This window comes from Miniopterus natalensis, chromosome 4 (assembly GCF_054644295.1).
Source record: "Miniopterus natalensis isolate mMinNat1 chromosome 4, mMinNat1.hap1, whole genome shotgun sequence".
Taxonomy (NCBI): domain Eukaryota; kingdom Metazoa; phylum Chordata; class Mammalia; order Chiroptera; family Miniopteridae; genus Miniopterus; species Miniopterus natalensis.
This window is the reverse complement of record NC_142084.1, coordinates 68,274,103-68,294,631: the sequence shown is the minus strand read 5'-3', so window position 1 is coordinate 68,294,631 and position 20,529 is coordinate 68,274,103. Positions and strand designations below refer to the sequence as shown.

General features: G+C 40.0%; 1 protein-coding gene and 2 pseudogenes across 1 annotated transcript; all 3 read right to left on the bottom strand.

The window, feature by feature from the left end:
• Positions 1–1,647: 1,647 nt before the first annotated feature.
• LOC148093352 (uncharacterized) lies at positions 1,648–8,700 on the bottom strand. The gene is made up of 3 exons (XM_087816742.1): positions 6,013–8,700; positions 5,766–5,826; positions 1,648–5,378 (listed from the first exon to the last, which is right to left on the bottom strand). The coding sequence occupies exons 1-3, from the start codon at positions 6,098–6,100 to the stop codon at positions 3,815–3,817; spliced, it is 1,713 nt and encodes a 570-aa protein (XP_087672868.1). The 5' UTR covers positions 6,101–8,700; the 3' UTR covers positions 1,648–3,814.
• Positions 8,701–14,477: 5,777 nt separating this feature from the next.
• LOC107533209 (cyclin-dependent kinases regulatory subunit 2 pseudogene) lies at positions 14,478–15,426 on the bottom strand (annotated as a pseudogene).
• Positions 15,427–17,402: 1,976 nt separating this feature from the next.
• Positions 17,403–20,501, bottom strand: LOC107533257 (WD repeat domain phosphoinositide-interacting protein 3 pseudogene; annotated as a pseudogene).
• Positions 20,502–20,529: the final 28 nt, after the last annotated feature.

Genomic DNA, 20,529 nt, shown 5'->3' with positions numbered 1-20,529 from the left:
CCCCCTTCCCTCTGGTAATCAACATACTGGTGTCTGTGTCTGAGGTTTTTGTTTTTAATGTTTTTATTGATTTTAGAGAGGAAGGGAGAGAAACATCAATGTGAGAGAGAACCATCAGTCACCGCCCACATGCACAAGGACCAGGGACCACAACCTAGGCATGTTCCCTGAGAATCAAACCAGCAACCCTTTGGTGCATGGGATGGTGCTCAACCACTGAGACACACTGGCCAGGCTGCTGCTTTTGTTTTTGTTTTCTTAATCCCTTCACCAGTTTCACCCAGCTCCTTTATTATTGTTATTTTTATGTTGGTAGTCATATTCCTTTCTTTTAAATTGTATGAATTTGAATCTTTCCCCCTTTTCTGTAGATCAACCTGGCTAAAGATTAGTTCATTTTGTTAGTTTTTCCATTAAAAAATTCATTTTTTATTTCATTGATTTTCTATTCCACATCTTACTAATTTCTGCTCTCATTTTTATTTTGTTTTCTCCTTGCTTTGGATTTGGTACCTCACCCTTTAAAGGTTGCAAGGTTAGGTTACTGACTTGAGATCTTTCTTCTTGGCTAGTATAAGCATTAATGGCTATAAATATTTTTATATGTTCTGTTTTAAATGCAAGTTATAAACCTTGACACTTTAGGCATGATATGTCCTTCACAATCTCTAGTAATATTTTTGGTTGTAAGTATATTTTGCTAGATATTTTTATCACCTCTCCACTTATCTTGGTGCTGTTTACACATGTATCTTTCCCATGTTTTTACTTTTTATCTATTTCTACCTTTGAATCTACAGTGTGCTGTAGATGTTTAGAACATGGTTTGCATTTTTATTTTGATTATTATTTTTTTTAAGAATAACACAGTTTTTTAAAATGTTTTTATTGACTTCGGAAAGGGAGAGGGAGAGAGAAACATCCATGTGAGAAACATCCATAGGCTGTCTCCTAAAGCCCCCTGCTGGGGATCAAGCCTGCAGCCCAGGAATGTGCCCTGACCTGAATGGAACAGGCAGCCTTGGTGCACAGGAGGACACCTAGCCAACTGAGCCACACCAGCCGGGGCCCAGATGTGCTTTAATACCGGGAACAGGTTCTGCCAGCAGACGCTGGGTTTCCCTGATGGTGCTGCGGGGCAGCCTGGCCACCTTGTCAGATCCCAAGTTCAACCTTTGTCTAGTCTCCGACAGCTCGCCTCACACGTGAGCGGAGTCCCAGGTTCCACTCCCGGGGGAGGCTGGCGCACCCTACGCCCGTGCTACAGCAGGCCCCCCGGGGAAGGCAGCCCCTGCTCAGCGCTGAGGCAGGCGGGCCTCCCTCAGGCCTGGCCCCTCAAAAAGAAACTTACACCCATCACCCCCAAAAGGCATTATCAGTAAGGGGGAACATGACATTCAAAACCATGACATTTCATAACCATATCCCTAAAAATGGTAAAAAATAGTTCCAAATCATAACAATGACCACTATTCCCCTCTTCATATCAATATCACTGACCGGAGCTTCTTACAAATTAAGGTTAGCTCCACCGTATTGTTTTTAACTTCCAGAAAACAAACATTATGAATGGTAATGACAGGATACAGTTTACCTCTTCACAGCAATCAATATAAAAAAAGGGCTAGTTTCCTTGAATAGGAATCACACCCTCTAACAGAATATTTGTTAGCATTCTACTACTTAAAACACAGTTAATAATATGTCTGTATGAAATGACTGCAGAAGTGTTTGTTGAAGGAAATGCACACAGTTTTAATTACATGCAATAAAATATAAATGAAAACATTCTGAGGGATTACATTCACCTAAAAGTAACAGAAAATACCCAGTATTCCTGACAGGAGGAAGGTGCTTACTGTCCCATTGAAAGACCAGGTCAAGCCAACCACTGCACACTGCAGTAGAGAAGGAACTCCATGTTTTTTTCTTCAGTGCACCATTGTAAATGACATGGCGAATCAACAAAACACACTCTCCAGCACTCTTAACAGCATAAGATGTTTCCTATACAAAGCAGATCTTACAGAGATAGAACCTTGAGAAGAAAAGAATCAGACAACAGTCCCATGCGTGAAAAGCTAAACTAGTTTACTGGTGAACAAAAGACAGCTTACAGAAAAAGCCACTCTGATGGATCTTTGATGTGAATCTTATGAAGAAATCACTGGAAAACTACACCTCTTAGAAAACGGAAATCAAACAGATCATAGTTATTTTGAAGATTCTCTTGACTGGAAAAGAAAAGAATCCAAAAAGTGAGCTGAAAAATGGTGTCCTATGTTAAAGTCCCTATGGATCATTCTGTCTCCTTAAATGGTGGCTCCACAATCTGACTAAACCTTTTTGGCGTATGCCTTCCATAGCTCATGCAAGTGAGGCTACTGGTAGAGTCTATTATGGAATCTCAGAGAATATAAGTCCTGGAAAATCTAATTCCTAACATTACTTACGAAGGGATATCTCCAAAGATAGATTTTTGGTTATATCACAGGTCTCTCCTCTTAAAATACATCTAACATGACAGTCAGAGGGGAAAAAGCACGAGATCAAGTAATAAAATAACAATCCACATGGAAACGTATCTTTCATAAAATTGACACACATAAATATCTACTCTGTTTATTGCTAAGGAACATGGCGGAAAAAACTGTTATATCCATCACCCCCCAAAAAAAGCACTGTCAGTAATAAAGGGATATATGATATATATGTAATATATATATATAAAATGCACTAGGAGTATCCATCAAATTTCACAGGGCCAGTAAAAAAATCCAAATACCAAAATAAAAGAATACTGAATTGTAACTTTTTAATGCCACCTTAACACAAATAAAACATCATTAAAAAAATAACCTATTTCCAAATTAGAAATACATTGGAATTCACACACTTTGGATCTAACAGGCTTCAAAAAGTTAATAGACAATATTATTGACTTAATAAAAAATCATCAGTTATTAATTATATGTGATATTATTAAAAGACATGTCCCAGAATTATCTCATTGTAATATTCATTTCTAAAAGAAATTACAGTTGACCCTTGAACACCACAGGTTTGAACTGCAAGGATCCACTTTTAAGCAGCAGTTCAAACACTTGTTTTAACAAGGTAAACTGTCATTTCAATTTGTGGTTGGAAAACCACATGGAGGACTGGCTTAAGTTCTACAAAGATTTTCAACTACTTGCCCTAACTGGTTTTGCTCAGTGGTTAGAGCATTGGCCTGTGGACTGAAGGGTCCGGGTTTGATTCCCGCCAAGGGCACCTACATCATTTGCAGGCTCCATCCCCGGCCCCAGGTCAGGGCATGTGCGGGATTCAACCAATCGATGTTGCTCTCTCACATCTATGTTCCTCTCTCTCTCTCCCTCCCTTCCACTCTCTCTGAAAAGCAATGGAAAAAATATCCTCAGTGAGGATTAAAAAAAAGATTTTCGACTAGGTGGGTGGTTGGCACCCTTAATCCCTGAGTTGTTCAAGGGTCAACAGAAATAGACATCCACATCCCAATAATACACTTTAAGAAAGAAACTTGGTAAACAAAATTATTTACAATTTTTAAAAAAACTCCTTAACCTTGAAAGTTTTCTGGAACAGTATACATAAATTAATTTCCATCAAGCCTTATCAGGTTATTTACATTTTTGTTCCTTTTGGTGGGAGTTTTCACATATAAAGATATGGGCCAACTGAAATCTTCCCCATTCTTTGCATCCATGAGGTTTTCTCCAGTGAGTCCTCTGATGTCTCCAGAAAGATGAGGAATAACTTAAGTCTTTCCCACACTATTTACATTCACTAGGTTTTATTCATGAATCCTCTTATGCCTTCGTAAGGATGAGCCATCAACAAAGGCTTTCCCACATTCTTCACATTTATACGGTTTGTTTCCATTGTGCCTTTTCACATGTAACTGAAGGTTTTTGTTACAATTGAAGGCTTTTCTACATTCCTTACATTTAAAGGGTTTCTCTCCAGTATGATTTCTTTCATGTGTTTGTAAGTTACTATGATCTTTATAGGTTTTACCACATTGTTTACATTCATAGGGTTTCTCTCCAGTGTGAGTCCTTTCATGTCTCTGTAACAAACTAAGGCAAGTGAATGCTTTCCCACATTCCTTACACTGATAAGGTGTATTTCCAGTGTGCATTTTCATGTGTCCTTTAAGGGAGCTGGGATAACTATAGGCTTTACCACAATGTTTACATTCATAGGATTTCTCTCCAGTGTGAAACTTTCTGTGTATTTCTAAGGAGCTGTAGTATCTGAATGCTCTTCCACATTCCTTACATTCATAGGGTTTTTCTCCCGTGTGAGTCATTTTGTGTGGTTCTAAGGATCTGAAATATTTGAAGGTCTTCCCACATATCCTGCACTCATAGGGTTTCTCTTCAGTATGAGTTCTTTCATGTCTTCGAAGACAACTAGGATACATGAATGCTTTACTACACTTTGCACATTGGTAGGTCTTCTCTCCAGTGTGATATCTTTCATGATTTCGATATGACCTAACAAGAGTGAATACTTTCCCACATTCCTTACATTGATAAGGTGTATTTCCAGTGTGCATTTTCATGTGTCCTTTAAGGGAGCTGTGATAACTAAAGGCTTTACCACAATGTTTACATTCATAGGATTTCTCTCCAGTGTGAAACCTTTTATGTATTTCTAAGGAACTGTAATGTCTGAATGCTCTTCCACATTCCTTACATTCATAGGGTTTTTCTGCTGTGTGAGTCATCTTGTGTGGTTCTAGGGATTTGAAGTATTTGAAGGTCTTCCCACATACCCTACATTCATATGGTTTCTCTGCACTGTGAGTTCGTTCATGAACTTGAAGTTGACTGGGATGTCTGAATGTTTTACTACATTTTTTACATTGATAGGCCTTCTCTCCAGCGTGGGTTCTCTCACACGTTTGAAGAGAAGTTGAAGAACTAAAGGTTTTCCCACACACTTTACATTTATGAGGGGCATCTGCAGTATGTTTGATCATGTGTCTTTGAAGGATTTTAAGCCACATGAAGGTTTTCCCACATTCCTTACATTTATAGGGTTTCTCTTCATTGTGAGTTCTTTCATGATTTTCAAAGCACTGGAGATAACTAAAGGCTCTCCCACATATGTTACATTTATATGGCTTCTCTCCACATTTCTGATAGTCGGAGAACATTTGTCCAATGTGACAGCTGGTGTGCCTATTATGGGATGAATGATCCATGAAGGCTTTGTCAAAAATTTTGCATTCACATGGTTTTTCTCCAGGAAGAGGTTTCTTCTTCAGACTGAAATTTGGAATAAGGCTGATGTTTTCTCCACACTGACTAACCTTTTTCCCTTCACAGATTCTCTCCAACATATTACTTCTGTAAAAAACAAGAAACATATTATGAATGATTTTTTATTAGTGACTTTATATTTATAAGTAAAATATTTGAACTATATTATGATTTACACTGAAAGTGTAGACTTTCTGTTTTGCCTGAATTATTTAAAATGTAATATACTGAAGGCTCTGCAAGACAAGTTTACCCTTGCTATTAATAAAACAGTGATATTCATATATAGGGTTTAATAATGCTGTTTCCTAATCTATTTTGCAAACACTGATCATTTATATCATATATAAGAAGGAAATTTGGTGAAAATTTAAACATTTAAAGAAGCGGTTGTTTTGGTTGCTTCTTTTTAAAATTTCAATGATAGCTGGTTTTTCACATGAGACACTGCTTTCTCTTGTGAGTATGACTCACCTTCGTTTTCTCTTCTGGTTTTTGTACTGATCTTCAATGTCATGATATTCCCATTTGTTACCTAAAGAAGCAGACCCAGAAAAATAATTCCAAAGTATTAGAAATTATTATAAAATTAGTACTTCTATGATGAGCTGTAACTATTTGCCAATGTCCTTCCTTCCCAAATTATACATCTTAGAAAATGTTGATGGGTAAAAACACTTGTGCTCTACCTGACCACGTGAAGGGAACTTGTCATCCTTACCTATGGAGGCCAGGTTCCTGAAGGTTTCCCGCATCACATCTCTGTAGAGTTTCTTCTGTGAAGGATCCAGTAAAGCCCACTCCTCCATGGTGAAGTTCACAGCCACATCCTCAAAGGACACTGAGTCCTAAAACACTCCATATATGTGCAGAGTAAATTTTGTGAAACTGACAGCCTGAACATCTATAATCCATTTATAAGAAGGTTACATATGATTCTATCATCTCCAAACATTTATGTCTTGATCAAAGAAACTTATTCTTTCTGCACTTACTTCCTCATAAGTTCAACACCATCATAAACACATAGAAATTGTTTACACATTTTTACTGTGATCACATTACATCATTATTTCTCTAACAGCAGGGTACAAAGCATGTTGAGAAATGACAAAAATCTATACAAATGAAACAAACATTATTATTTTAATAACATCAATGCCTTGTAAGAAAAATTCATTCAGTTCCTTTCTTATTTCCAACTTACAGCACTCCTAAGTCAGAATGTCAAATCTGCATTCAATGAATAAAATGTACTAAAGCACTAGAAGCTTTCCAATTACCAAACATGAGAATACATGCGGCCCTTCGTAATCCAAGTTTTAGCAAGGTGCAGCAGGCCACATCTTACTAAAGTCTCCCAGGACATTACAAGTAATCAGATGCAGGTGGCTGAACAAAAATATTCTATGGAGAAGCTTTGGTTTTTTCTTGTGTAATATTTACCACAGTTTTAGTCCTTTGTTTATCCTTCTGTACAATGTCATGAGCTAAAATGCTAGCTACGTGCCACTTAACAAGGACATACTCTGAAACATCTGTGGTTAGGATATTGTTAAAGAAGCTGCAAAAATAATTTACATAATACTTAATGAAGTTAATGATAAAGCTGAACCAGAGCTCAGTGGGGCTGGTGAAATAACTAAAGGAAGACAGAAAATTATCCCAAAAGATATAAAGGAAGGTGCAAAGAAATATGATGAAGACTCTTTAAAGAATGATGAATCAGATAATTATAATATGTAACATTTACTTTAGCATTTTTTTAAATTTTCTAATGCAGTCCCAATGTAACTATCTAGCCTCTTGGATTATTACATACCCACTGAACAATTTTCTTTAATTTTTTGTCTTGTAAAAAATAATGTAACCAAGGTACCAAGGCCTCATATATTTCAGGCAATGGTTCATCTCCCTTTTGTAACCTCTTTTTCAATATATGTGTGTCCTAAATGTCAAAAGAATGTCCGCAAAAGAGAATGTCATTAAGGTAATGTTATACGTGTTCTCCTAGAGCAAGATAAATGCAGTTTATATCTCGCCTGCAGAGACTGTGTGCAGGGGGAATACTGAGGTCCCCTGAGAGTAACCAGGTAAAGGTGTATCATGACCCTTCAAGGTGAAGCCCAACTGTGCTAAATGGCTGTTGAAATAGGCACTGAGCAGAACAGACTTATCCAAATCTCTGATAGCAGAATATGTACCAGTTAATGAATAGACGGAATCAGTAATTTTGATAATGCTGGGAACTGGAAATGCAGGTTTATTGGTATGAACACACCTCAAAGTTTCAATAATGCAGTGTGGGAAGTTATTCATTCTCTCCAGGTTTAAAAAGGCAAAATTCAGCTGTTCAAAGTATAACTGAAGATAATAACTTCTTTCTAAAAGGTTATTTATAACAGTTTCAATTCTTACACTGGGTCATATTAACTAACATTACTAAATGGTAAGGACCATGGAGTCTAATTTTGTAAAGCCAGTTTGGAAGTGGTGAAGACTTAATTTAATTAACCACAATGAGGTACCACCTAACACCTATCAAATGACTACTATAAAAATTCAAAAAATAGCAAGTATTAGTGAAGGTGCAGAGAAAAGGAAACCCTCATGTACTGTGGGTGGGTCTATAAACTGGTGTAGCCACTATGGAAAAGTGTGGAGGTTCCTCAAAAAATTAAAAATAGAACTACCATATGAGAAAGGAATTCCAATTCTAGGTATTTATGTGAAGAAAACAAAAACACTAATTCAAAAAATATATGCACCCCTATGTTCATTACAGCATTATTTACAATAGCCAAGACAGGAAAGCCACCTGGGTGTCCAAAGATAGATGAATGGATAAAGAAGATTTGGTATTTACATATAATGAAATATTGCTCAGCCATAAAAAAGTGAATGAAAGCTTGCTATCTGAGAAACATGGAAGGACCTAGACAGCATTAAGCTCAGTGAAGTAAGTTAGACAGACAAAGGCAAATAATGAACATGAAATTCAAAACAAAACCAAAACACAAATTAGCAAACAAAACAGAAAGACGCATAGATACACAGAACAAACTGATAGTTGCTAGAGGGAATGGGGACAAGGGGGATGGGTGGAAAGGTAAAGAGAAATAAGAGGTACAGGTTTCCAGTTATAAAATAAGTAAGTCAGAGGGATGTTATGTATTGCACAGGAAATACAGTCAGTAATTATCATAACAACATTGTATGGTGACAGTTGCTAGACTTAATTGCGGTTGTCACAATGTAAGGTGTATAAATGTCAAATCACTATGTTGTACACCTGAAAATAATATATGTATGTATGTACGTCATTGTAATTGTACCTCAAATACACTTTAATAAAAGATAAAATTTTAAAGTTGTGTTTTTTTTTTAAACGGAGTAAAAAACACCTCTTAAGAAATGACCATCTTGATAGACTTATCTCACAGGATATAATTATCCTAGTACCTGACCCAAGACAAAGCCTCGTGTGAAGGAAGAGAAGTCAGTTTCAGTCATTACTGCACTCTAAACACACACCTAAATTCCAATCAAGACACTGACTCAAAACCACTATAAGGAGGGCCCCATTTCCATAATCATGCTCTAAAAACATAACAAATTTTCAAAACTTACAACTTGGAGTACCTTGCATATACAACCCAGGCCCAGCAGTGTCAACAATATAACACAGGGCAGCGTGGCTCACAGGAGAAGGTCCCCAGCAAGGAACAGGTCCATAGTCCCTAATTTTCCAGGCTTTCTCATCAGCCTGCCCAGATAAGAAGTGCTAGGGGAAAAGGGAGGGTGGAGGCTTAGGTTTTCAAGAAATAAACATCAAACTTGGATCCAAAGCACTCAAGACAAGAACAAACAATTAAGAATATAGGCATTATAGCACTGGCTTGTTTTTATATTAAGAAACACTAACAAGAGTTTCTACAAGTAATCAAAATTGGTTATTTCATTAGGGCAGCTATAGTAAAAGGCTAGGACTAGACTAGGATATGTAGGCAGCAAGTCTTCTAAGTTAGTTTCCTAGCTTAGGAGTTTCCGTGTATTATTCCTTTAAAACACAGAAACTTATATACACAATATTTTCCAATCAATAACACTTACATTTTTAAAATTAACTTAATTTTAACTTTTTGACAAAGAGAACCACTCCAAAATTCAGTCCTTTAAACATTAAAGGATAGCCCTGGCCAGTACGGCTCAGCTGATTCAGCATCAATCCGGGATTTCAGGCTCAATCCCTGGTCAGGGTGCTTACCGGAGGCAGGTGATCAGTTTCTCTCTCACATCAATGTTTTTTTTCTCTCTCTCCCTTCCTCTCTTTCTAAAATCAATAAAAACATATTTTAAAAAAACATTAAAGGATATAATACTACAGACCATCAACATCTTCCAAAGCCTTTTCTGATAAAAAGGACAAGATGCATTCTAATATATTTCACTCTGAAGATGTTTACGTAAGAGTACCATACTATAATGCATTAGGAGTTTGTAAATAAGCCCCTCCCCGCAAATGAACTAGAAATTCCAAAGATTTTCATGTTTTGAAGTGTTTTCCTAATATCAATAAATATAGAAATGCAATTGCTTTTCCTCACATCCATTAAAATAGAAATTCTTTGCCTTAGGATTAGTATTGTGGCAGGACAGTAAGAAGCTTGGAAAATTCCTGGGCAAGTGAAATAGGGAAACTGAGACAAGAAAATTAAACAAGATCAAACAACTTGAAAAACTTACAGCCAGCTTTTGAATCGCAAGACCTTATCTTCCCCAACCAAGGACACTTGAAAGCAAATGGTTTATACCTCCCTCCCTAACCAGAGAATAAATAGCTAAATCACCCTAGTCTGGGAAACAGAAAACAAAGACCCAATTAATGCCATTTGTGCCAGGGGAACAAATAACAAAAACCCCACTAAAGCCAGACAGACTCAAGATAAAAGTAAAACAGTAAAACAAGCCAAAGAATAACAAAATTCTCCTAAACACTCATTTTGATGCATCAGCATATTAAAAATACACCTGGAAAGCTGATGAATATTCTGCAGAAACCCTCCCCTAAGATTCATGCCTGCCGCGGGGAGGGGGGAGCATTAAAAAACCCCTCAGGACAAAGACTAGCTCTAGAGCATGCCCATGCCCCTTCCTGGGCATGAACTTTTTACTTCCCCTAAATTCTAAGGGTCCCCATGAGACTTGCAATCAGGGAAGTTTACCCCCTGATCCTGTCTCCAGGGCTCCCTTTTCTCTGACTTTCTAGTGAGCCCCACCTTGCCTCACTTCTTTCCTATAAAATTTCTAGAAAGCCAAAGCAGAGCACTGCCTAGTCTCTCTCCTGTTGCTTCTTCTACCCTAAGTCCTTCCTTTGTTTCACTGTTCCCAGCTTTAATAAACATACTCTTAAAATCACCTGTACTTGTACTGTGAAATCTTTCCTGCATGAAGTTAAGAACCCATACACCACAGGTGGGCCTAAGAGGCAGACCCACTGAGGGCCAGTCCCTGTCCGGTAACAGTATGGCCTTTAAATTATAAAACTTCTCTAGATATATAAACATACAAATAATGACCAAAAAATGGAAAAAGCACCTGAGACACCCATCTCACATCTTTTGGTTCTCTTGCCTAAATAGAACCAAATTTTATTAATTACAGAATTTCCTTGCCTTACATGGTGTCTCTCAATTAACTTACATATTAAAAGCCCAAGTGCTAGGGTAAACTAGAAAAGAGCTGTAATAGTCAATGGAGAAAAAAAATTCAAAGAAAAGAAACCCAAATCTTGGAATTAAAACACAGCAGTCTGCACCTGGCTGGCGTGGCTCAGCAGTTGAGCATCAACCTATGATCCAGGAGATCAAGGTTCAATTCTTAGGGCACGTGCCCAGGTTTCTGGCTCCATCCCCAGCGGGGGACATGCAGGAGGCAGCCCATCAATGGCTCTCTCACACTGATGTTTCTGTCTCTCTCCCTCTCCCTTCCTCTCTCTGAAATCCATACATATTTTAAAAACATAGCACTCTGCTTCCCTAGAATTCAGAAGGAAAAGCCACGATAAGAAAACTGAACATATTCCCAGTGTGAATGAAAAGGGGCTCCATAATGAATGTGACAAAGCTCAGTGAGAAAAGTCACCTCACAGGGTGGTCTAATCACAAATTCCTAACTGGGTAGGTCAGGAAGGGTCATCCAGCCTCAGGCATATCCCTACTACAAAGTTTATTTATCTTTGCCTTAAGCAAGCGCTGTCCATTGTTCTTATGCATCCAGGTTAGAGCAGTTTGAAATTCAAGCAAGTCATAAGTCATCTGTCTTCTTCAGACCCCAGAGTCTTAGCAACCCTCAAGGGAGCACAAAATGTTGATCAGTGTCCTGCAATCCAATCCTGGCCTTGCTATCTTTCACCTTTATGTAATCTTCTATATGTTCCCTCAATTCCAAAAGTTTTCAAAGAACTGCAAACTGTTATTCTCAGGAGCATTTTCTCCCTGAGCAGGTCTGCATAGGGCCAGCTGGTACTATGTGTGGGTTGTTGACTTTGTGCAGGAAAGATTTCACAATACAAGTCCGGGTGATTTACAGAAGATGTTTATTAAAACCGGGGACAGCGAAACAAGGGAGGGCCTAGGATAGAAGACGCAACAGGAGAGCGACTAAGTGGGGAAATGAGCCTAGGCTGGGCTGCTTTGGCTCACTAAGAAGTCAGAGAAACGGGATTAGCCCAGGACGAGCTGCTGCTTCCCATTGCAAACCTTGTAGGGTCCCTTAGAGCTAGGAAGAGGGGGGAGGGAAAGGGATGAGCATACTCCTGGGAGGGAGAGCTGGGAGCTAGGTCCTTTGTTTTTAAGGTTTTAAAAGGCTGGGAGTTTAGGAGAGGTCTTGGTGGAGGATCTCAACAGAACACTCATCAGTTTTATGCTCACGTGCCAAAATGAGATTTATTCCCTTAACTCCATCTGTCCTTGGATGTGGTTTGGCAAATAGCACCAATTGGATTTCTACTATCCCTCCCTGAGTAGGGTGATTAAAGCTATTTACCCTCTAGTTGGGGAGAAGCACAAACCATTTACTCTTTTTTTTTAAAATTGATTTTAGAGAGAGGGAGAGAGAGAAGAGAGATAGAAATTTCAATGATGAGAGAGTCATTGATCGGCTGCCTCCTGCATGCCATCTCCCCCCCACCCCCCTCCAGGGGATTGAGCCCAAAACCCCAGGCATGTGCCCTGAGAATCAAACTGAAATCTCCTGGATCCTAGGTCAATGCTCAACTGCTGAGCCACTCCAGCCGGACACCATTTACTCTCAAGTGTCCTTGGTTTAGGGAAGACAGGATTTACTAGCTGGCTGCAAACTGCTTGGCATCTAGATTTACTAGGTGGCTGCAAAATGCTTGTTTAACCATCTGTCTCAGTTTCCCTATTCTGCTTGTCCTGACTTACTAGCCTGTCTCATGTTGAGATCTTGTTTCAAGGCCTATCCTGTGTTTAGACCAAATAAACACATTTTTAAATTTTTCTACAACTTTGGGCTTTATTTATGTCAACACCAGACTTGGAGTTTAGACAACCCCAGTTGAAACAAAACCCCTAGAGTTGGTCAGTCTGTAGGGAAGGAGGGTGGGGACACCTGAGCAGCCCCAGGACTGACCTCTCAGAGCTCCACACATCTTCCCCTCTCCTGTAAGCATGGAACCGCTCCCACCCCCAGGCTTCCATTCTCACAGTGAGGAAACTCAGAGCCTGATTCAGTTTAAGGTTCTGACCCAAATGGCCACCCAATTTCATAAACCATTTGTCCATGAGATAAAACACCTCATCTTCAGACTTTCTCAATGTACACAAACTATAATCTGAATGCAAAACAACAAAAAACCTAAAACTGTCTAAACCTAAAAAGCCAGAACTACAGCCTCAGAAAGGGCATCATCACTGCCCCTACCCCACCCCTCCCTGCCGAGTTCCCCATTCCCCACCCCGCCTCGCAACCCCAGCTTTCCAGGGCTTCCTGGCTTTTCTCATGAATCTAACTTGCACAATTCCACTTTGCAAGACTAAGCCCTGGAATTATATATTAAAACTCTGAAAATAACACAAACGTCAGAAACTTACTACACATGCTCAGGAAGAAAGAGTGAAATAATGCTACAAAAATAAAATGTAATACTGCAATATCTAATTTTTTCTGAGTTCACAACCTTGCTGCCGGTTTGGAATTACTTTATACTGTCTTTCAAGCTATATTAATTAAATACACTTTTACCCTTATTGAAACCAAATGACACTTAAATTACTGTTTTCAAGTGACAAACCCAGGGAAGGGGCAGTGCTGCCAAGAGAGAACACCCAGGAAAGTTTCCAAAGAGCAACCTCCCGTATGACTTCTGCTGGGATGTCTGTGCCCAGGAAGGGTCATGGGGAGACCAAGGAGGATTTCATCGACGTCTTTCAGATGGTTATCATCGGCTTCCCTCCATGTAAAATAGCCACAACAAATATAAATCATTTTTTAAAATTACCATTTTTTAAATAGCCTTTACTACTTTTTGGAAAGTGAAACTGTGACTCGAAGACGAATATTTGGCTTTGGGGAATGAGGAGGATTTGGAGGCTTATGCCACTCCTAAGAAGAGCCAACTCGGGGGGAGCAGGATCCTGCACTTGAGAACTGCTTTCCAAACAATTCGAAAACTCCGGAAAAAACTGGACTCCAGAGGTTAAGAGGACCACAGCCCCTCCCACTCGCGAATCCGGGAAACCAGGGCGGAGCTGCGTCCTGCGCGGTCTCGCGTCCGCAGACTTCAGACTTGACCGGGGCGAGGACGGGTCTTGCCGCGGACGGTTCCAAGGGGCCCCTCGTCCCCGTCTTGGGACTCCCGGCCACGCACACTCACCATTTCCCAGCCTCTGGGGTCCCCCTGCGTGGTCCTCTCCGCTCCCGCGGCAGGTACGAGTCAGAGCGGGACCGACGCCGCAGCTGAGGTACCTGCACGGTTTAGCGCAGGTGAGACCCGCTCCAAGTCCGCCCGGAGCGTCCACGGGTTCGCTGAACGTGGGACCACCCACCTGCCCTGCTCCGCCCCTGATTGGACAGTTCGCGAGGACCTGCCTCCCTTATTCCTGAGTGACAACCAAGGAAACGGCTCAGATGGTTGAGCAGAACCAGCTTCCGCTGGTGGGCGGGACCATCTCTTCCAGGGAAGTTTGTGGGGGTTTTTTAATGCAATATACAAACTATTTAACAAAAGTAAAAGGTAAAGTCAAACGGGCACTTATATTAGGAGAAAAAGGGACTAGAAGAAATTTTATATTAAACACTTTACAGTAACCTACTTGCAGTTGCATTTAACAGATCTCTGTTGCTGTGACGAATAGTTCTTGAACATGTATGAACAGTTTGTGCACTTTTTCAAATATCCAATGAATACTACCATATATACATATATATTAAATTTGAGAAAAAGATTTGACGATCCCCAGATATACTTTAGTTTTGTTGATCTTTTGGAAGAGATTGTCTAAAGAGAAAAGTGTGTGCTTCTGGCTCACGAATAGCGTCCTGAACCCAGCCCATACTCCACTGGACACCAAGTCTCCTCCACTACACGTAAGACATCAGACGGGTTTGGGATACTTGTTTGAAAAAGTTCTTTGGGTGACATGGCATTCCTGTATTCACTGTGCTCGTGGAAGTATTTGTCTGAGTACTAAACCTGCTTGTGCAGGTGGGAGGTCCACCGGGTTGGAGGGAAGGGGCAGGAAGAGGGGCCTCAGCCACCAAAGGTACCCCTGGCGCCAAGGCAAGGACTGTACTGTGACCAACCCCAGGGACTTTTCCTTTTAAACAAAACTTCCTGGTTCTAGAAGGATAGTGGTGCCTTCCTGTAGCTTATTCTGAATGGGGACACAGATGTGCATAGGGAATTTCAGATGTTGCATGCGCTTGTCCTCAGCAAAAGGGCCACCCAGGCCAAGCCAGACTGGGACCAGAGGGTCAAAGGTCCTCCCTGGGTCAGAGGTTGGCAAACACACTTAAAGATGTTTACAAACACACTTAAAAATGACCTCACCATATGCAATAGTCTGGCTCCATTCTGATGTTTGTTGACAACATTTAGGCTTCCACCCATCCCATCTCCCCCTCTAAACATGTAGTACTTAAGCTAAAGTACTACATTATATGGTACAATAGACATGCCATATAATGCATCCCTTTAATGTGTACAATTCAATGGTTTTCAGTATACTCACAGACAACATACAAGCATCACAGCTTTTAAGCTAAAGAGTCCCATGGCTTCCCAAACATTTGGATCTGGTGGCAAATTTGAACCCAGCAGCGCCACGTGGGTGCAGGGACTCTTCTGTATACAATCATAAGCTTGATCTGTGCTCAATAAAACTCACAGGTGTACATTTTACAGTAGGAGGAAATTTATCTTTTATAGTTTTGTGTTTTTATAACCCTCATCTGAGGACATGCTTAGAGAGAGGAAAGGAGGGGGAGAGAGAAGAGATAGAGAGGAGAGAAAAACATGGATGTGAGAGAGAAACATCAATTGGTTGCCTTCCATACATACCCCCATCAGGGATCGAACCCACAACCTAGGTATGTGCCCTGACCAGAATTGAACCGGCAACTTTTCAGTGTGCAAAACGATGCTCAACCGAGTCACTCCAATGGGCTATTCTTAATAGTTTTTGAGTGTGTGCCTAGAGATTTTATAATGTAAATCACTATGATATCTGTAAGGCAACTGAATTTCTATTTTCAACAACATAAAAAATAAAAGATTTTGGAAAATGGGATGTATATGAAAACTCAATATACTTAATATGTTGGTATAAAACTTCTATTTATATGTTTGAATGGCTTTATTGAGGTACAATAGACATGCCATATAATGCATCCCTTTAATGTGTACAATTCAGTGATTTTCAGTATACTCACAGACACAAGCGTCACATTTTTTAATGTTTCTGTAGTCTCAGTAAGAACCCCTGTACCCTTTAACTATCAATTCTCCATCTTTTCATGTTCCACCTCAAAGCCACAGTCCTCTAATCTTTCTGTTTCTATAGAATTCCCTATTCTGAATTTACATATGAATAGAATCATATAATATGCTGTCTTGGTAATTTAAGCTCAGTAACTTAGCTTAATTTTTTCAAGAAACATCTATTAAGTAGCATGTATGGATACTTCATTTCTTTTTTCTTTTTTTTAAATATATCTTTATTGATTTCAGAGAGAGGAAGGGAGAGGGAGAGAGAGAAATATCCATGATGAGAGAGTCGTCATTGATCGGCTGCCTCCTGCACGCCCTCGACTGGGGACTGAGCCTGCAACCCTGGGGATCAAGCCCGCAACCCGGGCATGTGCCCTGACCAGGAATCGAACCTTGATTTCCTGGATCCTAGGTCGAAGCTCAACCGCTGAGCCACGCCCGGCAGGGTAACCTCAGTTCTTTTTACAGCCAAATAATATTCCATCGTACTAATAAAGCACAATGTGTTTATTCATCTATTAATAGTCATTTGGTGTGTTTCCAGCTTTTGGCTATTCTGAATAATGTTGCAAAAAGCCTACATGTACAAGTTTTTGTTTGGACATATATTTTTATTTGGGCATATACCTCGGAATGAAATGCTGGGTCCTATGTAATTCTAGCTTTAATTTTTGAGGACCTACCAGGCTGTTTTCCTAAGTGACTACGGTACCATTTTATAATCCTACCAGCAGTGACTAAGGGTTCCAATTTCCATATTCTCCACAGAATGAATTATTATCTCACTCTTTGATTCCAGCCATCATGGTGGTTGTGATATATTTTACTGGGGTTTTGACTGGGATTTCCTTGATAACTAGTGATTTCTAGCATCTTTCTGTGTATTCTTGCCCATTCGTACATCTTCCTTGGGAAAATGTCTATTTACATCCTTTTATTTTTTTATTTTTTTACAGAGTACAACAAAATCAGTCGCTTTTATTTAAAAGAAACATTAAAAAGTGTGCGAAATTAAATTTCACAATTAAATACACATAAAAGGAACATGCATACTTTGCATTGAAACCCACATACAAAGTTAGTTGATTACATAGCAAAAGGGAGAACTTGCTGCTGCAGGTTTTAAATGTTTGCAACCTGAAATCAAAACCATAAATTATGTTTCTTTAAAGGGAAATTAAGAAAATCAAATATAGACCTCAAGTAGTAGTAACAACATTGACCCCATAACCTATTTTAGTTACCAAGTGCTAAAAAAAATTGTTATTATGTGCCTTTCATTCTCAAAACGTTCGTGTGCAGCTCTTGTTATAAATACTGGGGAGAGAAAAGGTGGTGAGACAGGGAAGTGGAAACAGCCGTCTAAGGCAACTGGCTGCACTTTGTTGAGATGTCAGATGTTCCCTTCAAATCCTCTAAATTAAGTGACTCTTTCTTCTATGACTAATTTTTAAAGTCTACCCATTACTCTGTTCCTTGCACATAAGAGTGAAACTCAGTTTTCACCAGGAGTTTCACCAGGAGACCCCAGGCGATGCACAAAGTGCCCTACTCACTGGCTAGGCCCGGCTTTTGCCTCAATTCCAACCTCTCCAGCCGAGAGACAAGAGGTCAGCACATACACACACACGACCAAACCACAGGGTCACAACAGGCACTCAGAGAACCACGCCCTGGGACTCACAAAGGAAATGCCCACCTGTGCTCTCTAACACAGCTGTGTCTCTTCATGTTCAGGAGAAAATTCCTACCTCCTTTTCTAAGGCAAGCTGCTGGCATTATTCTATTTAAATCTGGTTATAATGTAAGAACTAACATTTACACATCTATTCATCTCCCCATTATAAACTCAGTGAAAACGATGGAATCTGTTGCCAATAACAAATTTCAATTTGTCCACCCTTTTCTCAACCTAGTCCCTAAGTTTGTATGGAGCCCGGGCTGTAGGTGCGAGGAAGTGGTGAATCATTAAAGCTGGTGTCCAGTCGCAGTTGAACTACAGGCAACAAGGCAGGAGTCCCGCCAGGCTGCTCAGAGCCACCTGAGTGTCTGTGGTGCTTCAATGATTATTCTTCCTTTAATACTGGAAATTCGAAGCCTTCTTAGGAAAACAGACTACCGATATGGCTTCGAGACTAAGGTCCCTGGGCAGTCCCTCCAGCCCATCACCCACAAGGCCCAAGAGTGCAGGGACTTTGAGCCACATGCTCAGCACTTTGGGGTGCCCTGGGCTGTGGGTGTTGATTGCACTCCTGGCGAGGAGTCTCAGTTTGTCCTGGGTCATTTCTAGAAAATGCGTGCAGACATCCTCCCCCTTGGGGCTGAACAGGAATTTTTAGTAGCTGTAGGCTGCACAAATTGCAATGACAGCATTTGGCTCTGGTCCAGGGGCACAAATGCATGAAGAATCTGGGGGAACCCGAAACTTGGAAAAACTTCACTTGGAACTGAAGTATTTTGGAAGGAAACTGGCTGAAGCCAAACTAGACTGTTTATTCCTTTTTGGATCTTCAGCAGCAGAAATGTGCACTGTGCCGTGGTCACTGAATATGCAGATGAGGGATGAGTCCTGATTGAAGTTAATACAGTAAATATTAGCTGCTTGAGATCCTTTGTAGTTCCTGGATTAAATGCCCTGATGAAGTATTAAATATTCTTATAAGGGTCCTTTTTCAGATTCAGTTGCAATTCTTGTTCCCTGCAGGTTGAGAGTAACTCAGCTCAGAAGGCCCTGGTGGGCAAGAATGTCCACGGAGGCTTCTTGGCGCTGGCCGGGTCCATGAGCTGCACGTGGCCCCTATATGTGCCCGAGGAAGGCCAGGAGGGAGGTTGTTACTATTCGGGCACAGGACACAGAGGCCTTTAGGGTTATAGCACGTTTCAAAGACATGCAGTTGGTAGGGATTGTATGTGAATGTAAACACGTTAATCATAGAATCCAAAACAACCACAATTCTCTCTCCCGCAATTTGACTGCTTTGACTGCTGTAGAAAATTCTATTTCAGTAAGTCCTCTTTTTCAGGTCTTCCCAGATCATCACTTTTTTGGGAGGGTATTTTGGCTTTTTTCCACCACCAGCTAAAGCTAAATAGTTGCAGCAGGATAACATTTCAACATGGCCAACTCCTCCTTCCAGAAACTCTTGATTTTTTTGCTTTTAGTGGATAGTGTTACAGACTCGGAATCCACTTTCCATCCCACATGCAAAGCATCAGTGGTCCTGCTTGAAGCCAGCATAGAGCAACTCATCCTGCAACATTTTAAAATCGGGTAATTTGACTTTTTTATTATTGAGTTGTAAGAGTTCTTTATATATTTTTGATACATATCCCTTACTAGATATATGATTTGCAAAATTTTCTTTCATCCTCTGGGCTGTGATTTCACTCTTTTGGTTTGACATTTTTACATTAATTGTAATCTGTTCTCAAGTTCACATGGAACATTCACCAAGCTGGAACATATCATGGGACATAAAACAAATCTTAATTTGAAAGAACAGAAATCACAAAATATGCTCTCACATCACAGAGGTATTACTCTAGCAATCAATAGCAAGTTAGATGGAAAATCCCCAAATGTGTGGTCATTCAACAAGACACTTTTAAATAATATATGGAATTTAAAAAGAAGTCTCAAGAGAAATAAAAAGTTTATTTTGAACTCCATGAAAAATACACCATAAAAATTTGTGAGATGCAGCAAAGGCTAATGCCCAATGTTCCCTTATGTCACCAAACAAACACATTAGCAAAAAGAAAAACCTATAATCATTAATATGAACATCCAACATACAATATTATAAAAGAGCTAATTAAACCCAAAGTAAGCAGTTTAAAATAAAAATTAGAAAAGTAATCCATGTAATTGTGGGAAGTCTATTTAAGATGTTAAAACAAAATTAGCTGTTTCTTTGACCAAATGAATAACCAAACAGCTATTAAATATAACTAAGAGGGAGGTAGGCCCTGGCTGGTGTTGCTCAGTGGTCAGTGTCCGCCCGCACACCGAAGGGTTTCTGGTTCGATTCCTGGTCACGGGCACATACCTGGGTTGCAGGTTTGATACCCAGCCTGGTATCCACCCCTGTGGGAGGCAACCAATGGACATCTCTCTCACTTCCATGTTTCTCTCTCTCTCATTCTCTCCTCCCCTGCCTTCTACTCTCTCTAAAAATCAATGGCCTGGGGGGGGGGGGGGATAGCCTTGGTGAGGATTAACAA